We start from the raw sequence: 22,919 nt of genomic DNA, 5'->3' as shown, positions 1-22,919 counted from the left end.
ATTTTCCCATCTTACATTTTTCTTTTTGTTTTCTATCAAAAATATTTCTTCATCCTATTAGAGATTGTTTCTATGGTATTGATTTTTTATTTATTTATTTATTATGTATTTACATAATTTAGGGTAAATTACATTGACACCCCTTGAGTTTATGTTTATTATAGTTTCCCCTTCACCTTTTGGAAATTACATTTCTCACCCTAAGGTTTAAAGTTTTATTACAAATTGCTCCCTTCAGCAATTTAATTTTTTTAAATAACAATTTTTCCCTCACTAGGTAAATTTCATTGACATCCCTCACATTTTAGAAATTACAATCCCCTCCCCAAGGTTTAAAGTAGTATTACCAATTGGCCCATAGGTTAGTATTAGTTGGAAAAAAAAAAATTTATTGAAAAAAAAAAATAATTGAATTTTTTTTTTGTTAGTCCAATTTTTAAATTTCTGTTTAAAAACTAACGTAAACTCATTTTTTGAATTTTCATTTTTTTCCCTCAAATTTACAAACTGAGACAACCATTTATAAAACAAAAAAATTATCAAACAAGTTTTTATGACAATTTTTAAAATTTTTGTAAATATAAATTGAAAACTGAAAACGAAATGGTTACCAAACAGGCCTCAGATGGTAAAAATGTCATAAAATTAACAAATAATTAAATAAGTTACCAACGTAAGAAATGACTTATCAAAAAATTCTTAGACTATGCATGGTTTGATTTTTAGAATTTTTTTTAAAATTAAAAATTAATTTGGTTAAGAAATAAAAAATAAAAAATAATTATCATTTTTATATAATTTTTATCTTTCGAGTGTAATAAACATAAATCTCAAGGAGTTTCAGTGTAATTTTTTATCTTGCGTTGGTTTTTAAACAGAAATTTAAAAATTTGACTAACAAAATTTTTTTTCAATTAATTTTTTTTTCAACTAATACTAACCGAGGGGGCAATTGGTAATACTACTTTAAACCTTAAGGAGGGGATTGTAATTTCTAAAATGTGAGGGGTGTCAATGTAATTTACCCAGTGAGGGCAAAATTGGTATTTGAAAATTTTAAATTGCTGGAGGGAGCAATCTGTAATGAAACTTTAAATCTCAGGGAGGGGGATGTAATTTCTAAAAGGTGAGGGGGGAACTGTATTAAACATAAATCTCAGGGGGTGTCAATGTAATTTTCCCTATAATTTATATATCGTATTATATAATATATATATATATATATATATGTGTGTGTGTGTGTGTGTGTGTGTGTGTATAGGGTGAGAAAAATAGGAAAAATTATTGATAAATCCCATTTAGAAGTTTTTTAACCCAAGAAGTTAATGAATGAATTTTTTAACCCATTTAGTCCCATGTATGTATAGTTTTATTCCATAAAGTCATTTTTCTTGATTTACACTATTTTCTTGAACACTTATGCCCTTATATTTAACTTTGATACCCTTATAAATATTTTTTGAATGGTTAGCAATTTTATGATGTGAACATTCATATTTTAAAATTCACATTGGTAGGAATGTAAAATTGGCCCGTGGGCGGCCCGAAACCCGCCCACGAGCAGGGCGGGCCCGACCCGTTGACAATGTGAATATTCATATTAACATGTTAACATTCACATTAATAGGAGTGTAAAATTGGTCCGCGTCTCGTGGCGGTGCGAAACCCGCCCGCCAGGGCGGGCCCGGTCCGGCCCGTTGACAATGTGAATATTCACATTGACATGTTAACATTTACATTGATAAGAGTATAAAATTGGCCCGCGGCCCATGATCGGCCAAAAGCCCGTCCGCGGCCCGAGGCAGGCTCGGCCCGGCCCGTTGACAATGTGAATATTCATATTGACATGTTAACATTCACATTGATAGGAGTGTAAAATTAGCCCACGCCTCGTGGCTGCCCGAAACCTGCTCACGGCCCGTGGGCGGCCCGGGGCAAGCCCGGGCCGGCTTGTTAACAATGTGAATATTCACATTGGCATGTTAACATTCACATTGATAGGAGTGTAAAATTAGCCCGCGCCTCGTGGCTGCCCGAAACCCGCCCACGGCCTGTGGGCAGCCCGGGGTGGGCCCAGCTCGGCCTGTTGACAATGTTGTGAATATTCACATTGACATGTTAACATTCACATTGATAAGAGTATAAAATTGGCTCGCAACCCGTGGGCGGCCCGAAGCCCGACCGCAGCCCAAGGCAGGCTTGGCCCGACCCGTGACAATGTGAATATTCACATTGGCATGTTAACATTAACATTGATAGGAGTGTAAAATTTACTTGCTGCCCGAAGCTTGCCCGCGGCCTGGGGTAGGCTTGGCCTGGCCCATTGACAATGTGAATATTCACATTGACATGTTAAAATGCACATTGATAGGAATGTAGAATTGGCCCGCGGCCCGTGGGCTACCCGAAGCCCGCCCACGGCCTGGGGCAGGCTCGTTTGGGTCCGAGCCTGAGCATGTCCGCGACCCTAGGTTAGGGCCTAAGTCATCACTTTGAAGCCCGACTCAGCCCACTTAAGGCCCATTCGAGGCTCGATCCGAGCCCCAGCTCGCCCGAGGTGCAATGTATTTTTTTGTGGAAAATAATAAAATTTTGGTAGAAAAAATTAAAAAGAATTAAAAAAAATGGCCAGGCCCGCCCAAGCCCGGCCTAAGCTCAAGGCTAGGCCCAGGCCCACCGGCCCGACCCGAGGCTCGATCCATTGGCCCATCCAAAGCCCAAATACCCTTGTGCCAGGGCTAGGGCTTGGGCTTAATTTTTTGGCCCATGGCCAGCCCGACCTTGCCCGAGAAAGGCTGGTTTGGGCCCAAGCTCGAGCCTAGTCCGAGACCTTAGGCTAGGGCCTGGGCCATCACTTTGAAGCCCCGTCCAGCCCATCGGTCCGGTTAAGGCCCATTCAAGGCTCGGTCCGAGGCCCGGCCTAGTGTCTTTTTTTGTGAAAAATAATAAAACTTTAGTAGAAAAAATTAAAAAGAATTAAAAAAAAAATGGCCAGGCTCGCCCCGGGCCGCCCACGGGCTGTAGGCGGGTTTCAAGCAGCCACGAGGCACGGGCTAATTTTACACTTCTATCAATGTGAATATTAACATGTCAATGTGAATATTCACATTGTCAACGGGCCGGGCCGGGCCGGCCCTGGGCCGCTGGCCAATTTTATACTCTTATCTATGTGAATGTTAACATGTCAATGTGAATATTCACATTGTCAACAGGCTGGGCCGGGCCCGTCCCGGGCTGCCCACGGGCCGTGGTCGGGTTTCGGCAGCCACGAGGCGCGAGCTAATTTTACACTCCTATTAATGTGAATGTTAACATGTCAATGTGAATATTCACATTGTCAACGGGTCGCCTATGGGCTACGGGCTAATTTTATACTCTTATCAATGTGAATGTTAACATGTCAATGTGAATATTCACATTGTCAACGGGCCGCCCATGGGCCGCGGACGGGTTTTGTGCCGCCACGGGACGTGGGCCAATTTTACACTCCTATTAATGTGAATGTTAATATGTCAATATGTCAATATGAATATTCACATTGTCAATGGGCTGGGCTTGCCCCGACCCGACTCGAATTTTTTCGGACACCCACGAGGATTGACATGGGCCGGGCTCCTACACATTGACGATATGAACATTCACATTGACGGTGTGAACATTTACATTAGGGATATTTTGGTAATTATGTCACCCATAGGACTTATTGAAACATAAGAAAATAATGTGAACTAAATGGAACATAAGTAGATGAAAAAGGGTATTTTGGTCTTCTTATCTCAAATAGGACCTAATGGAATAGTAAAAAAGAATATGGGTTAGATGGAATAAAACTCTTAGAAAGTGAATTTATCAAAAAAGCTCTAAAAAAAAATATTATATGTACATACATATGTGTTTATATATTATACAGGATGAAAAAATATTATTTATCTTTCAAGCCTTCGGGGGATAAAAATTTAATTCCGGCCCTATCCACTATTGATGATCTTAACTACAATGAAATTAAATGAAAAGAGTATAACGACGACTGGGTGGGAAGAGAAGATTTGACACTTACTTTTTTAAAATTCTAAACTTTTTTTTTGAAAAATTAAAAACTAGTTTGACACAATAAATAATAAAAAAGATATTTTTGGAATTTTAAAAGGTATTTTTGGCTTGAAAAAAAGATAAAATTATATGAAAATGATGAGTGTTTTTTTCATTTTTCACCAAATTAAATTTAAATTTTTTTTTTTTTTGAAAAATTTTAAAAACTAAACCCAATAGAGTTGACCTAACTCTGTTCAATAACTGGGAATATAGGGCCAAATGAAAATATTTATAAAGAAAAATAAATTAAAGGAAAGGAAAGTAATCAACAAAACAAGTCTTTTGTCCCAATTATTTGGAATTGATTACTACATGAATTAATTTCCTCCAATTGATTTTATTTGTAGTTATATTCGCAGCAATTTTTAAGGATTTTTATTATTTTTATTTTTATTTTTATTTTTATCACCTTAACCTAAGTCCTCATAGACCATCCTGTATTTCTTATAGTTGTCATTTCCTATAGTCTTTTGTTTGGTCAGAAGTAAAATTATGCTGGTAGGTGAAAGTAACTTTTCAACTAATGTATTTTTTTATTTTTTTATTATTTTTTATTTTTTTTTCACATTCACCTAAATCTGTGTACTTTCGTCAAAATGACTTGTCTGAGATTCACCATAACCCTGCGTGTTCGACCTCAATTCTAGAAACAGTTTTTTGTTCTTAATAAATAAATTAAAAAAAAAAAAAGAACAGAAAAAAAGATTAGAAACTACATAGAAAATTTGTTTAATGAAATATTTTCAAGAATGGCAGGGGATCACTACAACATATAAAAAATTTAAGGACTAAATTTTTTTATCTCCAAAAATAAAAATAAAAAATTTGAAAAAAATATTTGAAAACAAATTTATGTCGTTGCAAATATCGTCATTAAAAAATTGTCCCAAAAAATTATTAAAAAAAGGTTTTTAAGTGACAATTTTGAAAATGTTGCTAATAATGTATTTTAGGAACGACACAATTTGATGCCAAAATGGTTTATTTTTTGAGATAGAAATTTTGATTTCGAAAAAATAGTAAATCATCACTAAATGTTCAACGTCTTTAAAAATATATTAATGATACTTTTCGCAACTAAAATGTTATATCTCTAAAAAAAAAAATTTGTTCTTAACTTTTTGTCATAAAATGTTAATTTGTTGCAGTGGATTGAGATTTGAATTTTGCTAGCCAAAAGCCTATTCCATGCATTCCTTTGGTCAGTGTATGGGTTCATGGACTCTATTTTTTGTTTTTTAAGATTGGTGGGTAACAAGTTTCAAATTTGGGCCTTTTGGAATGAGGCTTTTCCAAAAAACTAAACACAGATGATTTGAATTGGCCCAATTACAATATGAGCCAAGCAGAGTTGGGGAATTGATAAATTTTGCTAAATCGAAGGCTAGATGGTTTTGGACCTTGGGGTGTTATTAGCCCAGTGGTCTTGAAAACTTGAACACAAATCAAGCTTAGCTTTACAAATCAAACACAAATCAAGTTGAAGTAATTTGATTTTTTTATAATGTATGTAAACTTACTGAACTGATCACTATTCAAGTTTGATTTGAAAATTTAACAAGTTTTAAAATATGTTTAAACTTGAATTATTTACATAACAAATTAAATCTTAAACGAGTTTTTAAAGACACGAATACAAATCAAGCTTGAGTAATTTGATTTGTTTTACTATCTTGACAACTTGGATCACTAAAGTAAACTCAGATGCTCCTAACAAGAACCTCCGATCCTAGTGAGGGAAGACTCATCCTCTATTTATCATATTTTATTTATTATTTTACGTGAAATTCATTAAACCAATATAATTAACATAAGAGATAATAAACAAATCATAGTAGACAAAAATACCATCCTAACACTATTGTTTGAACTAACATCTTAACTAAAGTACCTTATATATATGGTCCAATCTTTTGAAGCCAATACATTTCATGATGAAAAAAATAAAGTAAAATAAAATCTCATGTTAACCCAACTACAGGATTAACTTTTTATAAATCATGAGATCTCTCATGGTCCAGATTACATCTTATACATGGTTGATTTCTTTATTTGCCTTTCCTTTTCTACCAAAACTAGTAGTGGGACCATATTAGGCTTATATCTCTTGAGTGTACCATGTGCCCACTTTTTATTCCACTTGCAACTTTGCTTTTTTTAATTCAACTAAAATCCCTTGGAGATAAAACCCTAATTAAAAAAAGATAAAGAGGACTAAAGCTAACCTTGTCTCTATCTTGATGTTCCTTTCTTTGTCTGTGCTCTTTCACTTTCAATGTTCATGAAATCAGTGAGCCAACCATCTTTACCCCTCTTCCATGTCATGGATTCCAAATCTTCAAAATCTTTGTCACCCACATGTAGTTTACTTTGATTTGTGGGCTCCCCCCCTTTCATTCTCTTTATATATAGTGTTTACAAACAAACATGCTAATTAAGAAATCAAAAAAGTAATTAAAAAAAAATAGTTAAAAAATAAAGTTTATGGATCAGATTGATTCTCAATATCAATATGAATCAAAACTCGTTGTTATGTTTTTCCGTGTCATTTCAGTCTTAAACTTAGTTTTTAAATCATGACACCAAAAATGCAGTTGAGAACCCCTACTCTTTACTTTGAATATGGCTGAAACACACTAAATTTGAATCTATATTACGCACCTTATTTTCTGATTATTATTATTATTATTTTTTGACTACTTTTTCTGACTTTGTAACTTTTTGAATTTACAAAAGAGGGTTCGGATATTCACTGCATGCATGTGCATTTGCATGCATGATCTAGTCATGAAGCAACATCATCTAGTAAAGTGCATGGGTCAATGGGCAGGAAAGAAAAGTGGGGAGGAATCTCGTTGAAGTTTCCCATCAACAACTCTCACTTTGCTCATCTTGTTATCACACCAATGCAACTGTTCTTCACTTGGGTCAGACATTCTTAAAACCCTAGAAACCACCTTTGTGTCTATAAGAGCCATCAAAATCTCAATCTCTTCCCCCTCCTTTAACCTTCTTTTTTTTAAGCATTTGTGAGTTCGGCGAAGATCTTTCAGCTTCAACTTCTTCTGCACATATAAATATAGTAAAGAAAAAAATGAAAGTTATTATATGCCATCAGAATATTTCATCAAAACTTTGAATATGTAATTTTCTATATATTATGGTGGAAAAATATTTCAAGGAAACTCTCCAGTCTCTATGTAGTTTTTCTAAATACTTTTTGGTGATTTATTTCATGGAACCTCTTCATCGTTAATGACAAAAGTATATTCTAAATACTTTTTGGTGATTTAATTATGTGCCCCTAAGCTAATTCTAATTGAACTTTTTTTTTTTAAAGAAAAAGTGAATAAAACTGAGATAGGAACTCACCTTTTTATTTAATTTCTTTAGTAAGAGAAGACGAGTTGGATCGGCTGAACCTCTTCGGTTTCTCTTGAAGAAAGCTGCCAATATTTGGCAGTGAGTCTCCTTATCTGCTTTGAGAAAATTCATGAATGTTCTTATTGCTTCTTCCATTATTTGAAGAAATGAATCCGATGAAATTCTTGTTCCAAGTCCTTCCTCTTTCTCTTCATCATTTGAATCTAAAATACAAAAAATAAAATAAAATAAAATGACAATAATAACAATATCAATGCAAGATAATCATCGTTAAGAAGACATCTATATGATTAAATTATGAAGTTAATCTAATCCTAAAGCACAAAACCACTTTAATTGTTTGAGATGATGTTAGATAAAACATGAATGTTCACTCGGCACAATAAAATGTTTAAACTACAATAAGCTTCATTATTTGAACTAAGAAGATTTGCACCCATGTAAAGTATAATTAATTAAGAATTTGAGAATTTGTAACTAAGCATCTAAAAAAATTAAGAATTTGCTGATCAAAAAAATAAAATAAAATAAAATAAGAATTTGTAACATAATCCATTTGTTACTTTTTTTCTCCTTTCTGTCAATGTTATCCCATGTCATTGTTGCATGTATCACCATTCACAATAGGTTTTGTGGTTACACAAATATGGTTTTAGTTATTGATATAAGGGGATGAATCAGTACAAATCACGGTGTAACAATATTAAAACCATTGAACGATATAGATTGAGAATTGGGTGACAGAAGGTCGTAAAAATTTTAAAATCTTCAATTACAAAAAAGAGTTTTATATAAGCAGTCGTATCAATTGTGAACCAAATTTTCATTCCCCTGAGCATGTATCGGTATAGAAAGACTAAAACGTAATAAGTATTGGCAGATATTTAAAAGCCGTTAAAAATGAGGATACAAGCGATTAGGTTAAATTAGGCACCTCTATACTCTGGAACTTGAAGCAATTTAGGTGCCAAACTCCTCATCTTGGCATAAATTTCAGGCCTCTTACCATGCTCATAAGGCTCATTCTCTACATATCTCTGCAAAAGAACTAGAAACTGTTGAAATTGCTGAGCAATATAGGCTGGACATCCTGGGTCGGATTCACGGCGCGAAGCTCTCAAGCGATGGAAGTACTTGTAGTTCCAATTCAGAGCTTCCCACGTCAAACAAATTTGAGCAACATATGCAGCTTCCAATTCTTGATATGGGTTTTGATAGGTTTTTGACGATTTTTTATTAGCCAACTTGTAAACAATCCTTTCTGATATTGATCTTGGACATGCCTGTATTGACCTTAGCGACTCTGCAAATATGGTGGTGTTAGTTAAAAACACATTTCACTAGTAATTCATAGAAAAAAACAATGGGTAAATTACATTTTACATTGCTATACTTTATATCAAATTTTACTATAGTCCTCCAACTTTTAATTGTAACAGTCAACATTTTACATTTTCGGTCAAGCTGCAATGCAGCCTTTTCTGTTAGTTTGGTGTTAAAATGCCAAACATTTTTCAGTTAAAAATGATAATTTTCTCTTTTTTTTTTTAAATTTATTCTATATTTTTCACAATATATATTTTTTTTATTGTATTTTGTAAACTCATCATCACCAACCGTCTCTTCCCAAGTAAGATTAGAAATTATAGTACAAACAGAAAAGTGAAAATATATATATATATATATATATCTATATAGAAGAAATAGAAATTTTTTTTTTAAATTTTTCCCTAAAAATGTTCAATGATGCCAGATGACAATTTTAATCAAAAAATTTTGCACCAAACTTACGTATGAATCAAATTGTAATTTGATCCAAAGTACAAAAAGTTGACTACTATAATTATAAAAAAGAAGAAGAAGAAATTAAAGTAAGATTTGTTATAAAATGAAGAAATATAAAGTATAATTTACCCCCTAAAAAATTTTAAGCGACAGAAATTACCTGTTTCATGGAGTTTTTGAGCACTAATTCTATCCAAGAACAACATCTCTTCATCATACTTCTGAAACACAGTGTAAGACTCCCATTTTGGGCAACTTCTTCGGGACGAAGATGAAAATGGATCTTCGGTTCCTGAATCCCTATAATTAATGGAGCTTCTCCATTCAGAGGAGCTCTTGGAAGTAGATCCAACTGTACATGAGTCCCCAAAAATCTCTTCATCTATATCCTTTCCTTGAACTTGAAGCTTCTTGGTTTCCAACTTGGGTGGTGCAAAAATCAAGAAATTTTCATCGTGTGTGAAATTCGCCTGCACCTCGGTTTCTATCTCTTGGTTTCCGCATTTCTCTGCAACAACAACATAAGCAATATCAGGTGGAGTACACATAAAAAAACAAAAAACAAAAATACAAAATTAAATTGTAACTTGGAAGTGACTAGAATACAAATACCATCATGGGTTTCACTTTTGTTTTTGTCCATGGTGATTGGTGGGGTAACCATAGCCCCACAATCATTTGTATCAGAAGTGAAAACAGAATCAGTATCTCTTGCTAGTATCTCTTCCTCAATCTCTTCTTCCCCGTCATGTTCTTCTGATTCTGATGCCGGTGAGTGAAAAGCTTCTTGTGATTCTTCATACACTGGCTCGTGACAGTTGTCATCTTCTTCACCAAAAATTAGATCCTTTTGAAGGCTTCTGACGGGCAAAAATTGTAGTGCTTCGCCACTGTGAATTATGTCGGCCACCAGATGATCTCTTTCTTTGTACTCGCCCTGAATATACCCATTTTCTTCTTCTTCATCATCTTCATCAGTATACATGGCAAAGTCATATACATCCTGAGTTCTGCAAGCAAAATGAAAAATAAAAAACAAAAAATAAATAAAGAAAATGGTTAGTATAACAAACATTGGCAGTAAGTTTTTTTTCTTTTTTCTTTTTTTAAATGCCCTGTATTGAGATTTTAGACTTATGATACTAATTTTTTTATAAGTAAAAAAAGTTTTATTGATAAAAATCACAAGTACAAGATGTACAATTATAAATTGCATTAATAGAGAGGCCAACGCAAGGAGCATAATTACTACAAGAACACATCCCAACCCACGTTGGCATATGATCTGAGCCAATCATATACTAAGCCAAACCAAAACATAAAAATAAAAAATAAAAGCCAAACCAACCTCTACCCAAAATTTCAAGATAACAAAGACTTGATTGACCCAAAAATTTCTAATACCAAACTGATATATTGGCTGATATTGTTTTCTGCTCATATATGACTATATCACGAATATTGATAAAAATCGTCATCATATCATGATTTAAACTATGATTGAGAGAGAGAGAGAGAGAGAGACAGAGATATGATGATGATGTTGATGCTATACCTTTGGAAGATTGGACTGCCACAATAGTGGAAGAGTTTGGCAAGAAAAATGGAGGTGAAGTAGAAGAAGAGGAAGAGGAGGAGGAAGGAGCTGGAGACATTGTAGAACAAACTAGCAAGTATTTCTTTGGAACATTGCATTTTCTTTGTTGTGGCTCTGGAAAATGAGTCTATGACGATCCTAATTTCTTTTTACACAAGTGTTTGTGCTTTATTTGCTTTCACAACCTTTTCTTTTCCTGGTGTGTCCAAATGGACCGTTGGCATTGCTTTCCTCAAAATAACTAATATGCCCTTGTGACTTTTAACATGTTTAAAATCTCGTTTGAGAATAGATTATTTTAGTAATTTTTTGACTTTTTATAAAAAGATGTACAGAAAAGTAAAAAAAGTGATATGACAACTTATAATGATTTTTTAACTAAAATACTTAATCCCCAAACAAGGCCTGAGTCACTATGAGTTAATCAAGTGGACAAGCTTAGTTGACTATTTTTACATACTTCTAATTACGAGGTTAGGGAGTCAATTTATGCCAAAGACAAAGATTGATTTTTTCTCTCTCTATTATTTATAAATTATGATTGTCCAATTTAATATAATTATCTTCATAAATATAAATAATCACTTGCAAATTAAAAAAAAAAAAAAATCACCATAAAAGTTGCTAGCCTATATGAAAAAATGCACACCCTTGTTGAATACATAGGATCTTCATGTGTAAAAGGAGAGATTGGAAAATGATCAACTTCTCATGATAGAAAATTTTGTAAAATAATCAACTTTTAGATGACAACTGAATGAATAAAAAGTATTGAAAAGAATTCAGATCTTTAATTTCAATAAGGCACTAAGTAAAAATTTGGAGTTTTAGAACTTCCTAACATTCTTACAGATAAACACTATATATTTGAACTAAAAGCAAAATAAACAAACTAGATGATCCAAAAGGTAAAGGAGTTACTCTACAATATTTGATTTATTGCTCAATAAATTTATTCCACAAGTCCATCCTTTCACACATGTATTCAACCCAACTTCACATTGAAAGTACATAAATCTTGTCGTTAAAACAAAATTCCTAATTAAAACAAAAATAAAAAGAAGAGACCATTACCTAGCCACAAGCATTCATAAACATCCGTGACACATATACTTTGTAAAAGAAAATATTAAAATATGACCAACAGAAAGTTCTAGTATTTTAAAATTAGTTCAATTAAAAAGCTATTAACATAGGTTAATTAAAGTGGTTTTAGACAAGTTCATTTGGGGAGGGCTTATGAGTATTCTTTGTCTCTTAATGGAGAAAGGGCCTTTATAACTAGAGAGGGGTGTTTAGTCATTTTAGATCTTTTCATTGGATTCTTCTCATTTGCTTCTTCTTCTTCTTGTCTTTAACTTGGCCACTAAGGTTTCTTTCCTTTGAATCAAAAATAAAAAAATAAAAATCTAAGGTTTCTTTCCACATACCTCTGTCTGCTATTGTGCACTTTACGGACAAGCAACCAAATATCTGTTTGGTTTGGTGCCCTAAACTCTAAAGTAATTAATCAACTCTATAGAAGTCAACACCTTTGAGTTCTGAGAAATTATTGAACAAATTTATGTGGTGGTTCAATTAAATATTTATTTGTTTAGATAGTAAGATTTATTAATTTTTTTTGTTGGTGTTTCATAAGATAACATAAAAGCATCAATTGATAAATGATAAAAATAACACCTAATAATTTTTTCCATCTGATTTGCTGAATAAACAAATGGCAATCCTATGTCCAAATTATCTCTTCCTCTTTATACTAGATCAACTCTCCACCACACAATCATGTTAAAAATAATTATCCTGTGATGGATATAGAATTTGAGACAAGAGAATAGGACAATTCAGGATAGATGCTCCCCTAATATATAAACTTGGATTAAAATTTCTACTACTTTATTTATTTATTTTTCTTAACCCCACATAAATCTCACTTAGGCAAGGTCTATAACATAATTAGGGCTTTTAATCTAGTGGTTGTATAGTACTACTTGGTAATGTGAAGTTTGCAGGTTCAATTCTTATAGAAAAGAATTTGATATATCTTTTGTTTACCTTATATAAATAGCATAGAGATGAACAATAATTGCATATCTAAGAGGATATCGTCACGGTGTTAACTCTTTTTTTTCATATTGTAATTGGTTTAGGATATTGTAATTGGTTTAGGGATTGATAGACATCTTTCATATTTATTATGGTATTTGAGAGGCAACATAAATGGCTATTTGTGATTAATGGAAGATGTGCTACCCTCTATATAGCCCATAATTTTTCTGTGTACATAGATTCACTCTCTTTTTTCTTTTCTTTTTTTTAAGTCCCTTCTTAAAAATTCAACCCCAACTTGTAAAGGATGGTATATAGGGTAAGTCCTTGTAGAGCTTGCGGCACATTTAAGGGTACTTAAGAAATGGAATAAATCCAATTAACCAACTAAATTGAACCAAATCAGTCTGTTTTAGTCTTTGTCTCATTGAATACGGTCCGTATAGTTTTGATTTGATCAAATGAAATGAAATAAATCCATATACCAATTTGGTAACGGTATTTAACTTAAGTGAACTAAATCTTATAGAAATCAAGTGATTCATGAATGGAAAACTTTACGACATAAAAAATAAATAATTTTTTTTTTTCATAAACTTCTTCATTAAATCGATATTATTTTTTTTGTACATATTTTCCCATTTGTATTTGTTAAAGACACTTAAGCTTGTGAATTGTGAAATCTATTTTGTTAAATCAAATTTATATATTGTTGTTAGAACATATTGTGGGTTAGTGATTTTGTTTATTTGGGCCCAATTTCTTTCTTCCCATTAAACAGTTCTAATTTGTAAGGCCCAAATCCAATCAACCTCATCCCACCGCGCGTCATTGGGTTGGCAATAAGATCGGTTTAGAAGTCACTACAATAAATTAAGATTTTAGAAATAAAAATTTAGAAACAAAATCACGCTTTAGGAGTGAAATATTTTAATTGCTAAAAGTGTTGTTGTAAGGCCCAAATCCAATCAACATCACCACACTGCACCTCATCGGGTTAGCAATCTGATCGGTTCGGAAGCCATTACAATAAATTAAGATTTTAGAAATAAAAATTTAAAAATGAAATCATGTATTAGGAGTGAAATACCTTAATTGCTAAAAGTGTCGTCGATGTATTTTTAGTGAAAAAATTCAACATTTACCGATAAATTACTATCCTTTCCAAATCAAAATTTTTGCCTAAAAAAGTAAATCATTTTGGAACAAAATTATTTTGTGCATTTATTTTCAAAACGGTTGATTTAGTTTAGGCTTGGTTGAGATCATTTTCATTTTCATTTTCATGTACATTTTATTTTTAAAAAAATGGAAATAAAAATAATGAAAATTTAAAAAACACACATTATTTTATTTTTGTGTGAAAATACTTTTGGTGTTTCCTAAATTTGTTTAATAGTTTGCTAAATTTGTGTTTTTAAAAAATAAAATAGATTGGTAAACAAAAAACGGAAAATGAAATGTGTTTTTAGAGCTTAGTATTGTTCGGTTTGGATTGGTTTGGAATGAAACTAAGACCAATTCATTGTCGACTTTGAACCAAATTATTAAAATTATGAAACCAATCTGAACCAAACTATGTAAATAAGGTTTGGTTCGGTTCGGTTCAGTTAAAAATCATGGTTTTACATAATATGTTTATAAGAAAAATCATATAACACTTTTAAAAATATTCAACCTATCATAATTATAAAAATAATAATAACAAGTCCATCAAACAAACTACTCTCATAATATTTACCAGTTAAATAAAAACAAAACATTAAGCAAACATTATTCAATATTAATTTGTCATCATTTTTTGAAATATAGACTTTCAAAACAGAAACATGCGCATTATTCCACCATCAACTTAAACAAACATAATATCTAACCAATAAATATATATGTTTTAAATTATACGGTCCAGTTTGATTAAAATCTAGAATTGTGGACCTAAATCTGGAATCAATTTGAGGAGACCGGTTTCCTAATTTTCCAAATCAGGACCAAATCACGAATTAAAAGAACGAAATCAAACTTACTAGATTGGTATGGACCGGTTTGGTTTGTGAATTTTTCGATATATAGATATATATATTTATATATTGGGTTTGTGGCCCGCAAGGTTTGGACTATAGTACTAAGAATTTAAGATTTTGGTTAACAGCAACGTTGTCTGGTTCATGAGCCCATAGTTTTCTTAAATAGTGACCCATCAAAGGCCCACTTTTGTTTTCACATGCCATTTTCTTGGAAGTTCAGTTAATTGTGAAACAGACCCCAAAAAAATTTTGATTTTGAAAACTGACCAAAAACAAAATTAAATTTGCAAATAAAAATTACAGGGTAAATTGCACATGAATAGGGTATCTTCTGCAACCAAGCGTGTAGTTGTCTTGGAAAGATTTAGGTATAACTTTTTTACTGTGTTTGGTTGGAAGATTTAGAGAGAGATTTGGAAAGGGAAAGAGGAAAGGTGTGTAAGACTAGGTGAAATGTAAGTATATTTTATTCACATTTCACCTAACTTTTCTCTTTCCCTTTTCAAATTTCTCCTCAAATCCCCCAGCCAAACACAGCGTTTAGGTCTCTGAATTATTGGTGAAACTATAGGCTATTGCTTTTCTCTCCGATAATGAGGAGTGGTATATTTTAGCATCCTCAGATTTGAGTGTCTACTCTAAATTAGATAATAATCCTACAAGTATATAATCTAACTTGAGAGGTTTCTCAAATTTAAAAAATATATATATATATATTCTTTTCTCGTCATGTAAAATAAGATAAAGGCATCTTATATCCTTACTCTCAATTAATTACCAATCGTAAATTTTTTCTATTACTTTCTTTGTCTCAATACAAAGTCATGAGTCTCATTTTTTTTACTAATCACAACACTCTTAACGGATCATATTCCATACCACCAAATAATTTGTCCACAAAGTGAGAAGCCCTAATCAGTAAGGGTGGGTGTGATCCTTAGATTTGGTTCAAGTTGAGCCGTAAGAAAAATTTATAGGGTGCTTTTAGGACAAAGTCCATGTGCTGCTAATTTATTAGTTAAAAAAGTTAATTTCACTTTTATTTCTTAAATTATCACTAATTTTTTTATATCGCTCATAAATTATTAATTTCATCTATTCGATTCTTAAAGTTTTTGGTTTCTGTCTATGTGGTCTAATTAGTGATGATTAGACAAATTATTAATCGTTAAAATCTTAATTTAATGGACAAAAAGATAACTTTAAAATTTAAATAACTTAAATCATGCAAATAGATACCTATTAAATTGATTGTAGGGTGTAATTTGTACAAAATAATAATATAAATAAATGTTCTGTTATATGATTTAAATTATTCAAATTTTAAAATATTATTTTGTTTCATTAAATTATGCTTTAACGATTATTGGTTTTTATAATTATTTTGAATTGGATCACATAAATACAAATTAAAACTTTTAAAGATTAAATAGATGAAATTAATAGTTTAAAAATATCATAAAAATAAAAATAATTTAATGAATATAAATAAAATTAACTCTAATAAATTAGTGGACCCAACATTTTTAGGAAAAATTCTTGACAAATCCACATTCCCACCGTATAGAGGGTGATTCTACTTACACCACTATTTAATCTCTCTACACCCTCCATCTCATTACACCATTAAAAAAAATGTAATTCTCATTACACCCTCAATATATTACCAAAACTAATCTTAAATTAACTATTTCATCTCTTTACACAACTAATTTTGGTAACATGGTGCTGAACAATTTACATTATTCCAGTGTTATGCTGCCGGAAAAAATAGATCTCTCTAACATTTTGTTACTATACATTTACAGAGACACTTTCTTCCAAACAATAATTTTTTAATTTGTGGTGGACTTATTCGGTAATACAACGCTAATTAATTTGAATTACTCCAATATCATGTTACCGGACAATATTTTTTTCCCAGTATTATGTTGCTGTCCAATTAGATAATAACAAGAAATTGATTTGGGCCACTTGTGAAGTGCATGTTCAGTGATACATTGTTGTACAAATGGAATCACTTTAGTGTCATGTTGCCAAACTACAATAGAGTTGTCTAAGCCCCCGTCGCTGTACATTGAAAGATTTACTTTTTCCTTGAATCATCCATAAAAAAATTCATAAATCAAACACGCATCTATAAAATCATACATAAAAAGTACCCATAAAATTATCCATAAAAACATCAAGTGTACGAATATCCATAAAGTATCCATAAAATCTGTCGTTATTTGCATCTATCAATCAAACATGTTATCACAATTCGTCTTGATAATTTGTAGGTAATTTTTCTCCCTTTAATAGAAATAGACATCTACACTTTTTATAACATGTCAACATCAATCGTTGCCCCTTGATCTTCCTGTCTTCTTTATAGTAACCACATCTTTTACAAGCAAGTGTAAGTCTTGGTTTTTTACCATTGCCTCCTGTATCTGATGTCTTTATAATAATGACAAATCTAGTCTTCTTCCTAACGTCAAAAGTCCATTTAATTAATGTTTCACGACTACTAAAAATCTAAAGATAATAAATACATTTATACGTCAAATTATTAATAAAACTCAATACAAATTAAAAAAAAAAATCGTATTCATAAAAAAAAACTTAACAAACCTATATAATGAATTCATGACTAAAGTCCATTAATATTTCAGTACTTGCGTTGTTGCAATGAGTATAAGTATAATCATTCCAAGCAAAAAAATAAAAAATATAAAAAAATAAAACTGAAAATACATGGCAATGAGAAGCCGAACAAATTAAAAAAAATTCGGTTTGGGGTTACTGGAAATATATCTTTTATTCGGTAGTTGGTTACAAGATTTATATTTTTTGTTTGGCAATATGATGCCGGATTATTTTATTTTGTTCGATTTCGAACCACCGAACAAAAGTCAAACACCAGTCCAAAAAAACGAAACAAAAACCTATCAAATAAATTAAAAAAAACTCACAATTTCACTTTTTTGATGGTTCTTCGCCACAATTTCTTCATCCATTACTTTCTTTAATGATCAAAATACTATGATTCTCACTTTTTGAAAAGAAATGTGTAAGATAAAGGAAAATTTAAGAAAGGAAAAAGAGGAGTAGGTATTGAAGACCAAGGGGTGTAAGGAGCTAACAAAATATATTTAATTTTAGTGTTTTGTCTTTAAAGGTAATTTCACATATGGATAAAATTGGAGAGAAAAAAAAAACTCATATGAAAAGTGTAAAAAAGTAATGTAGTAGTGTAAATAGAATCACCCGTATAAATCATTGAGGACACAGGTGGTTCTTTGTAGGGACATAAAGACCCATTTGTTAAATTTGTTGGTGAAAAGTCCATGCACAAGAAATTTCATCTATCTATCTAAATTTTTATGTATTTGTTCAATTTTTTGAACTTATTTATCCAAATTATTTTAACCTATCTTTCTCAATATTTTTAGCCTATCTATTGAAATTATTTTTAATCTATCTATCCAAATTATTTTCAACCTAGATAGGTTATTTTGTTCAAATTTATTTTAACATGTTACAATATTATTAATTATTTGTCCAAATTATTTTAACCTATGTATGCTAATATTTTTATACTTTTAATCTACCTGTCTAAATTGTTTTAATATTTTTAATCTATCTGTCTTAGTATTTTTGCTTATTTGTTCAAATCGAATCTATCAATCCTAATATTTTTGCTTATTTGAACTAGCATTTTTGTTCTTATTTGTCCAAATTAAATCTATATTATCTATCCAAATTAATTTATTTTTTTATCCCATAATTTAAACAGATAGACATATACTGTCCTTATGGACCAAAACATTTGTACAAATAGACATATCATTCTTATGAATCCAAACAAAACGTTAATTTGGATAGATAGACCTATATCATCCTTGTTCTTATGAATCCAAACAAAATGCGTCGGAATTATGGACTGAGTCTCCATACTTTTACATTAATTAAATAGAGATAAGGTGCAATTGTCATAAACGCATCACCAAATAATCACATCCCAAACTTGTCCTGCACCATGAAACGACGAGGTTCAAAAAAAAAAAAATATCTTCAAAAGTGAAACGGATCAAGTTGTGAAAAAATGCGAATGCAGGAAACTTAGATCCCAGTATGCGGTAGCCAAACATACCTCCAATTTTCTTGATTGGCGTTCTCCCCTATCCATGCAGTTGGCCGAAATTTGCATGGGGTTTACTTCTCTCAAGTTATTTTTTTAATTTGAAAAACATATTTGAGTTTGATAAGCTTATTTTTAAATTTGTTGAATAGAATATTTATGTGAAAAATTAAGATGATTGGATATCGGTAACTATATGTTTAATCATGTTTATTTAAAAAAAAAAAACAACAAATATAATTTTAAAAATAGCCATCTATTTTTGTAATATAAATTTTATTCAAACTTATAGCTATCGATATCTATCAATTTAATTTTTTACACGAAAATTCTACTCAATAAGTCTTAAAGATTGATCGGTTCAAATTATCAGAACAAGATCTGTGGTAGGTTCCACAGCTCCCTCAAGTTATCTCATGTTGAGATGTAAACATGAGCGAAATCTAACCCTATTCTACATTAGGAAAATTCTACTATACACCTTTTGAAAATGATGTGCTATATGCATCTTTAGTTGTGTCATTTTTTTATTTAGTTATGATCATTTTTTTTTTTAGTTTTGATAATATTTTAATTATGACTTATGAAATTTTTGGTTATGTCTCATGTAATGTTTGGTTATGACTTTTTTTTAGTTATAATTCAAAAAGTATGAAATTATACTATTTTCATTTTTATTTATAAGGTGCATATTGTAATATCTAATATTTTTTTTATTGTAATATAATAATATAATACTCTCTACATTCCAAATTGTTAGTTTCTGTTCATTATTTCACTTATTTTTTCTGTTCATTATTTCACTTATTTTTAAAAATGATTTGTATTTTTAAATTTATTTTTTTAAACAATTTAAAAAAAATACTTACGAAATTAAAATCTTGGGCAACTTAGAGAGACATCTTTTTATAAGTTTATGTAAGAATTTAAAGATACCAATAATTTACTTGCTAATTAAAATCACTAAGATTTGAAATCTTAAAATGATAAGGACAAACTTTTAACATATGTGTAGAAGACCATGTTAGAAGAATAGTACCAAACTATAATGAAAATATAAATTAAAAATATATAAATGCTTTTTAGGCACAACCAAAACTAAAATAAATTGACAACATAATGTGATAAAACTTACAGTACATAAAATGATAAAACCTGATCGAGTCGAGTGTGTGACACTCTTTCCTTAAGACAGATTCGTCCTCCCACCGGTGCTTAGGATTTAATGGACGTCTATCTCCCAAGATACAACGATCAATGTCTTGCACTAGCAGCACTACTATTGCAAGCCTAGCGAACTTTGCTGTGCATGAACTCTCTTTATAGGAAAATTAGACTCAAGAAATATGAAGAATAAATACAAAGTGAAGAAGAATGGCAATTCGCCCACCAAAATGAAGTGAGGGAGATGGAATATATAGACTACTATGTGACTCTTCAGAAAGGTTGTGATCCTTCAAAAGGACACACCCTTTCATTTCAAGAGACACAACCATTGAAGTAAATTAAATTCAAATTTTCCAACAATCCCCCACATGAATGAAATTTACGGAAAGAACATGCAACAACATGCAGACAAAGAGAGAGTACATTATGGAAATATCCTGCATCGGGATAGGTAGCTTTCGGCTTTGAACCTTCCCTAGTGAAAGCCTATCGGACTTACTGGCTAATTAGTGGACGTGATGCCTTGAACTGTTCAGCCGTTTGTGTAAGCCAAGACAATAGAATTCACACAAAATATTTTCAAACACAGCTAAGTTCTCACGGTTGTGCCCGTTTTGGCCTTGGGCAAGTCCTGGTGTTTCTTGAGTGCTTTAGAGAATTTAGCCTTATCAATTCTCATAGAAGCGGCCCCTTCACACTCATATAGGTGATCCTTATTTCGAGTCTCTTAAATACTCCTCTTGAAAGATACCCCTCTAGGATTTCCAAGATATAAGTAATCATTAAAAGCATAGCTTACCCTAAGTTCCCTGCATTCAACACATGTTGCAGATATCACTCTCATCATAGGAATGGATAGGAGTTAGACTTCCTTTAGTGATTTCTGGCGAGCCACACATAACTTAGTTGTCCCTTTGAACTTAGTTCTTGGGATCTCCAGTCATCTAAGTAGGGTTACCATTATGATGACTCTGATATAATAGGCTTTAATCACATTCCCCTCGATAAACTTTCCCTTATTTGCCCTTTGGTCAAACTTTTTGTTTAGCGGCCGCTATTTTTCCGTTTGACCTTCTCAATTAGATATCATTGAGTAGTTAGTGAATCCATTATATTATCATTAGACAATATTCACAACTAAAAGCAAATGTCATACGGTGTTAAGTCTTTGATTACATCGAGACTTATCATTACTCTATGTCACTCCCATTTAAATAATAAACATAGAGTTGTTCCTTAGGAGTTAATGAAACCATTGTTGTTTCTACTCCAACTTTGTCCTATATAAAGAATTGAGATTCTTTGTGGACCTATTATCAGAACCGTTACTTTGGTAAAATCCTCCAAGCACCCCCACATTTTAAGCATTCTAAGGAAACTTAATTCCTGTTGTTGATGTATAATTTATACAAAATATTAATACATCCCCACAATTCTGAGATAAATCAGAATATATCATTAATTGGCGTGCTTGAACTAAATAACAAGATGTAAACTATTTTGTGAATATAATCACAATACTAATTTGTCTAAAACCAAATTAGACTTCATAACTTGCTTTTGCAGTACAACGAAGAAATGACTAAAACTAGTTGTGGCCACAACACTATGTCAAATAACATTTCTTTAGCCATGATTAATTTCTTTTTGTTTACTGCAACCCTTAATTCCAATCTCAACATGGAATATAAATATCACTGTATAAAAACATTTACATCTTGTTTGTCTTATCCAGTATTGGTGACTACGTCGACAATTATCAAAGTGTCTTTCACCCATGAAATATTTTAATTTATAATATTTCATTACGGAGTTATCAGTCACCACACCAATTTTAGTCTTTATTCCAAAGAATAATTAGAATTTCTCTTATGTCAAAACACATAAGTTCACATTTTTATCAATACTGAAATCCATTTATAATACACCGCATACCAAATTGATATTAATGACAACATAAATTGATTGTCAACTCTACAACATATGTAGACATGGAATCTCTCTTCCCCCACATTTGTGATAACACATAAATTAGCACAAACAACGTGATTCATTCCCAGACAAGTGGCACTGTCACAACTAATAATTCATTTTTGATGAATATTTGGGACAAAGAAAATTGAATTATCTTTTCTCATTCAAAAGATAAACGCCCACATTAATATTATGGTTCATAGTTAAACAAATTCTACTATACAAGTAAAATAATGATTGATGACATTTATGTCACAAACTCAAAGTTACTTTAAAAATAACTTTCAACTTGATTATTAACAAACTAATAATCAACATAAAAGATTCTTCAATATACTTCTAATTAAATGGAATGACACCATTATTTCAATTATCATGTTTAAACTTTTCTAGTGTTAACGATTGTTAATACTACTATCACAATCAAACAAAAGGATTATTTACACATGAAATATACTTTTCGAAATAATATCCCACAAGAGATCCATTGATATGTCATCATCACAATCACAAATTAATTAAAAATTTCACAAACTGTCAAATAAAATTTAAGTTAAATCCCAGACAAAGTACTGGCAATAAATCAGTCAAAAACTAGATTTCATGGCAACATATGACACCAGAAGGCTCATTGCAAATTAATTAGAATTGCTACAAATTAAAATGCACATGTAAATGACATCAAATTACATTCAAAAAATTTTCTCAAGTATATAACATATAC

At 31.3% G+C, this 22,919-nt stretch overlaps 1 protein-coding gene across 1 annotated transcript; it reads right to left on the bottom strand.

Annotated features, from left to right (window-relative positions):
* Positions 1-6,757: 6,757 nt before the first annotated feature.
* LOC114272993 (DNA ligase (DUF1666)) lies at positions 6,758-11,447 on the bottom strand. Its single transcript, XM_028214739.2, has 6 exons — positions 10,817-11,447; positions 9,874-10,271; positions 9,422-9,769; positions 8,411-8,779; positions 7,465-7,679; positions 6,758-7,157 (listed from the first exon to the last, which is right to left on the bottom strand). The coding sequence occupies exons 1-6, from the start codon at positions 10,954-10,956 to the stop codon at positions 6,912-6,914; spliced, it is 1,716 nt and encodes a 571-aa protein (XP_028070540.2). The 5' UTR covers positions 10,957-11,447; the 3' UTR covers positions 6,758-6,911.
* Between the last annotated feature and the right edge of the window lie 11,472 nt (positions 11,448-22,919).

Source organism: Camellia sinensis, chromosome 15 (genome assembly GCF_055761805.1).
Source record: "Camellia sinensis isolate YWXY chromosome 15, ASM5576180v1, whole genome shotgun sequence".
Lineage (NCBI taxonomy): Eukaryota > Viridiplantae > Streptophyta > Magnoliopsida > Ericales > Theaceae > Camellia > Camellia sinensis.
Note: the sequence above shows the minus strand (reverse complement) of the source record. Positions and strands in the feature narration are given on the sequence as shown.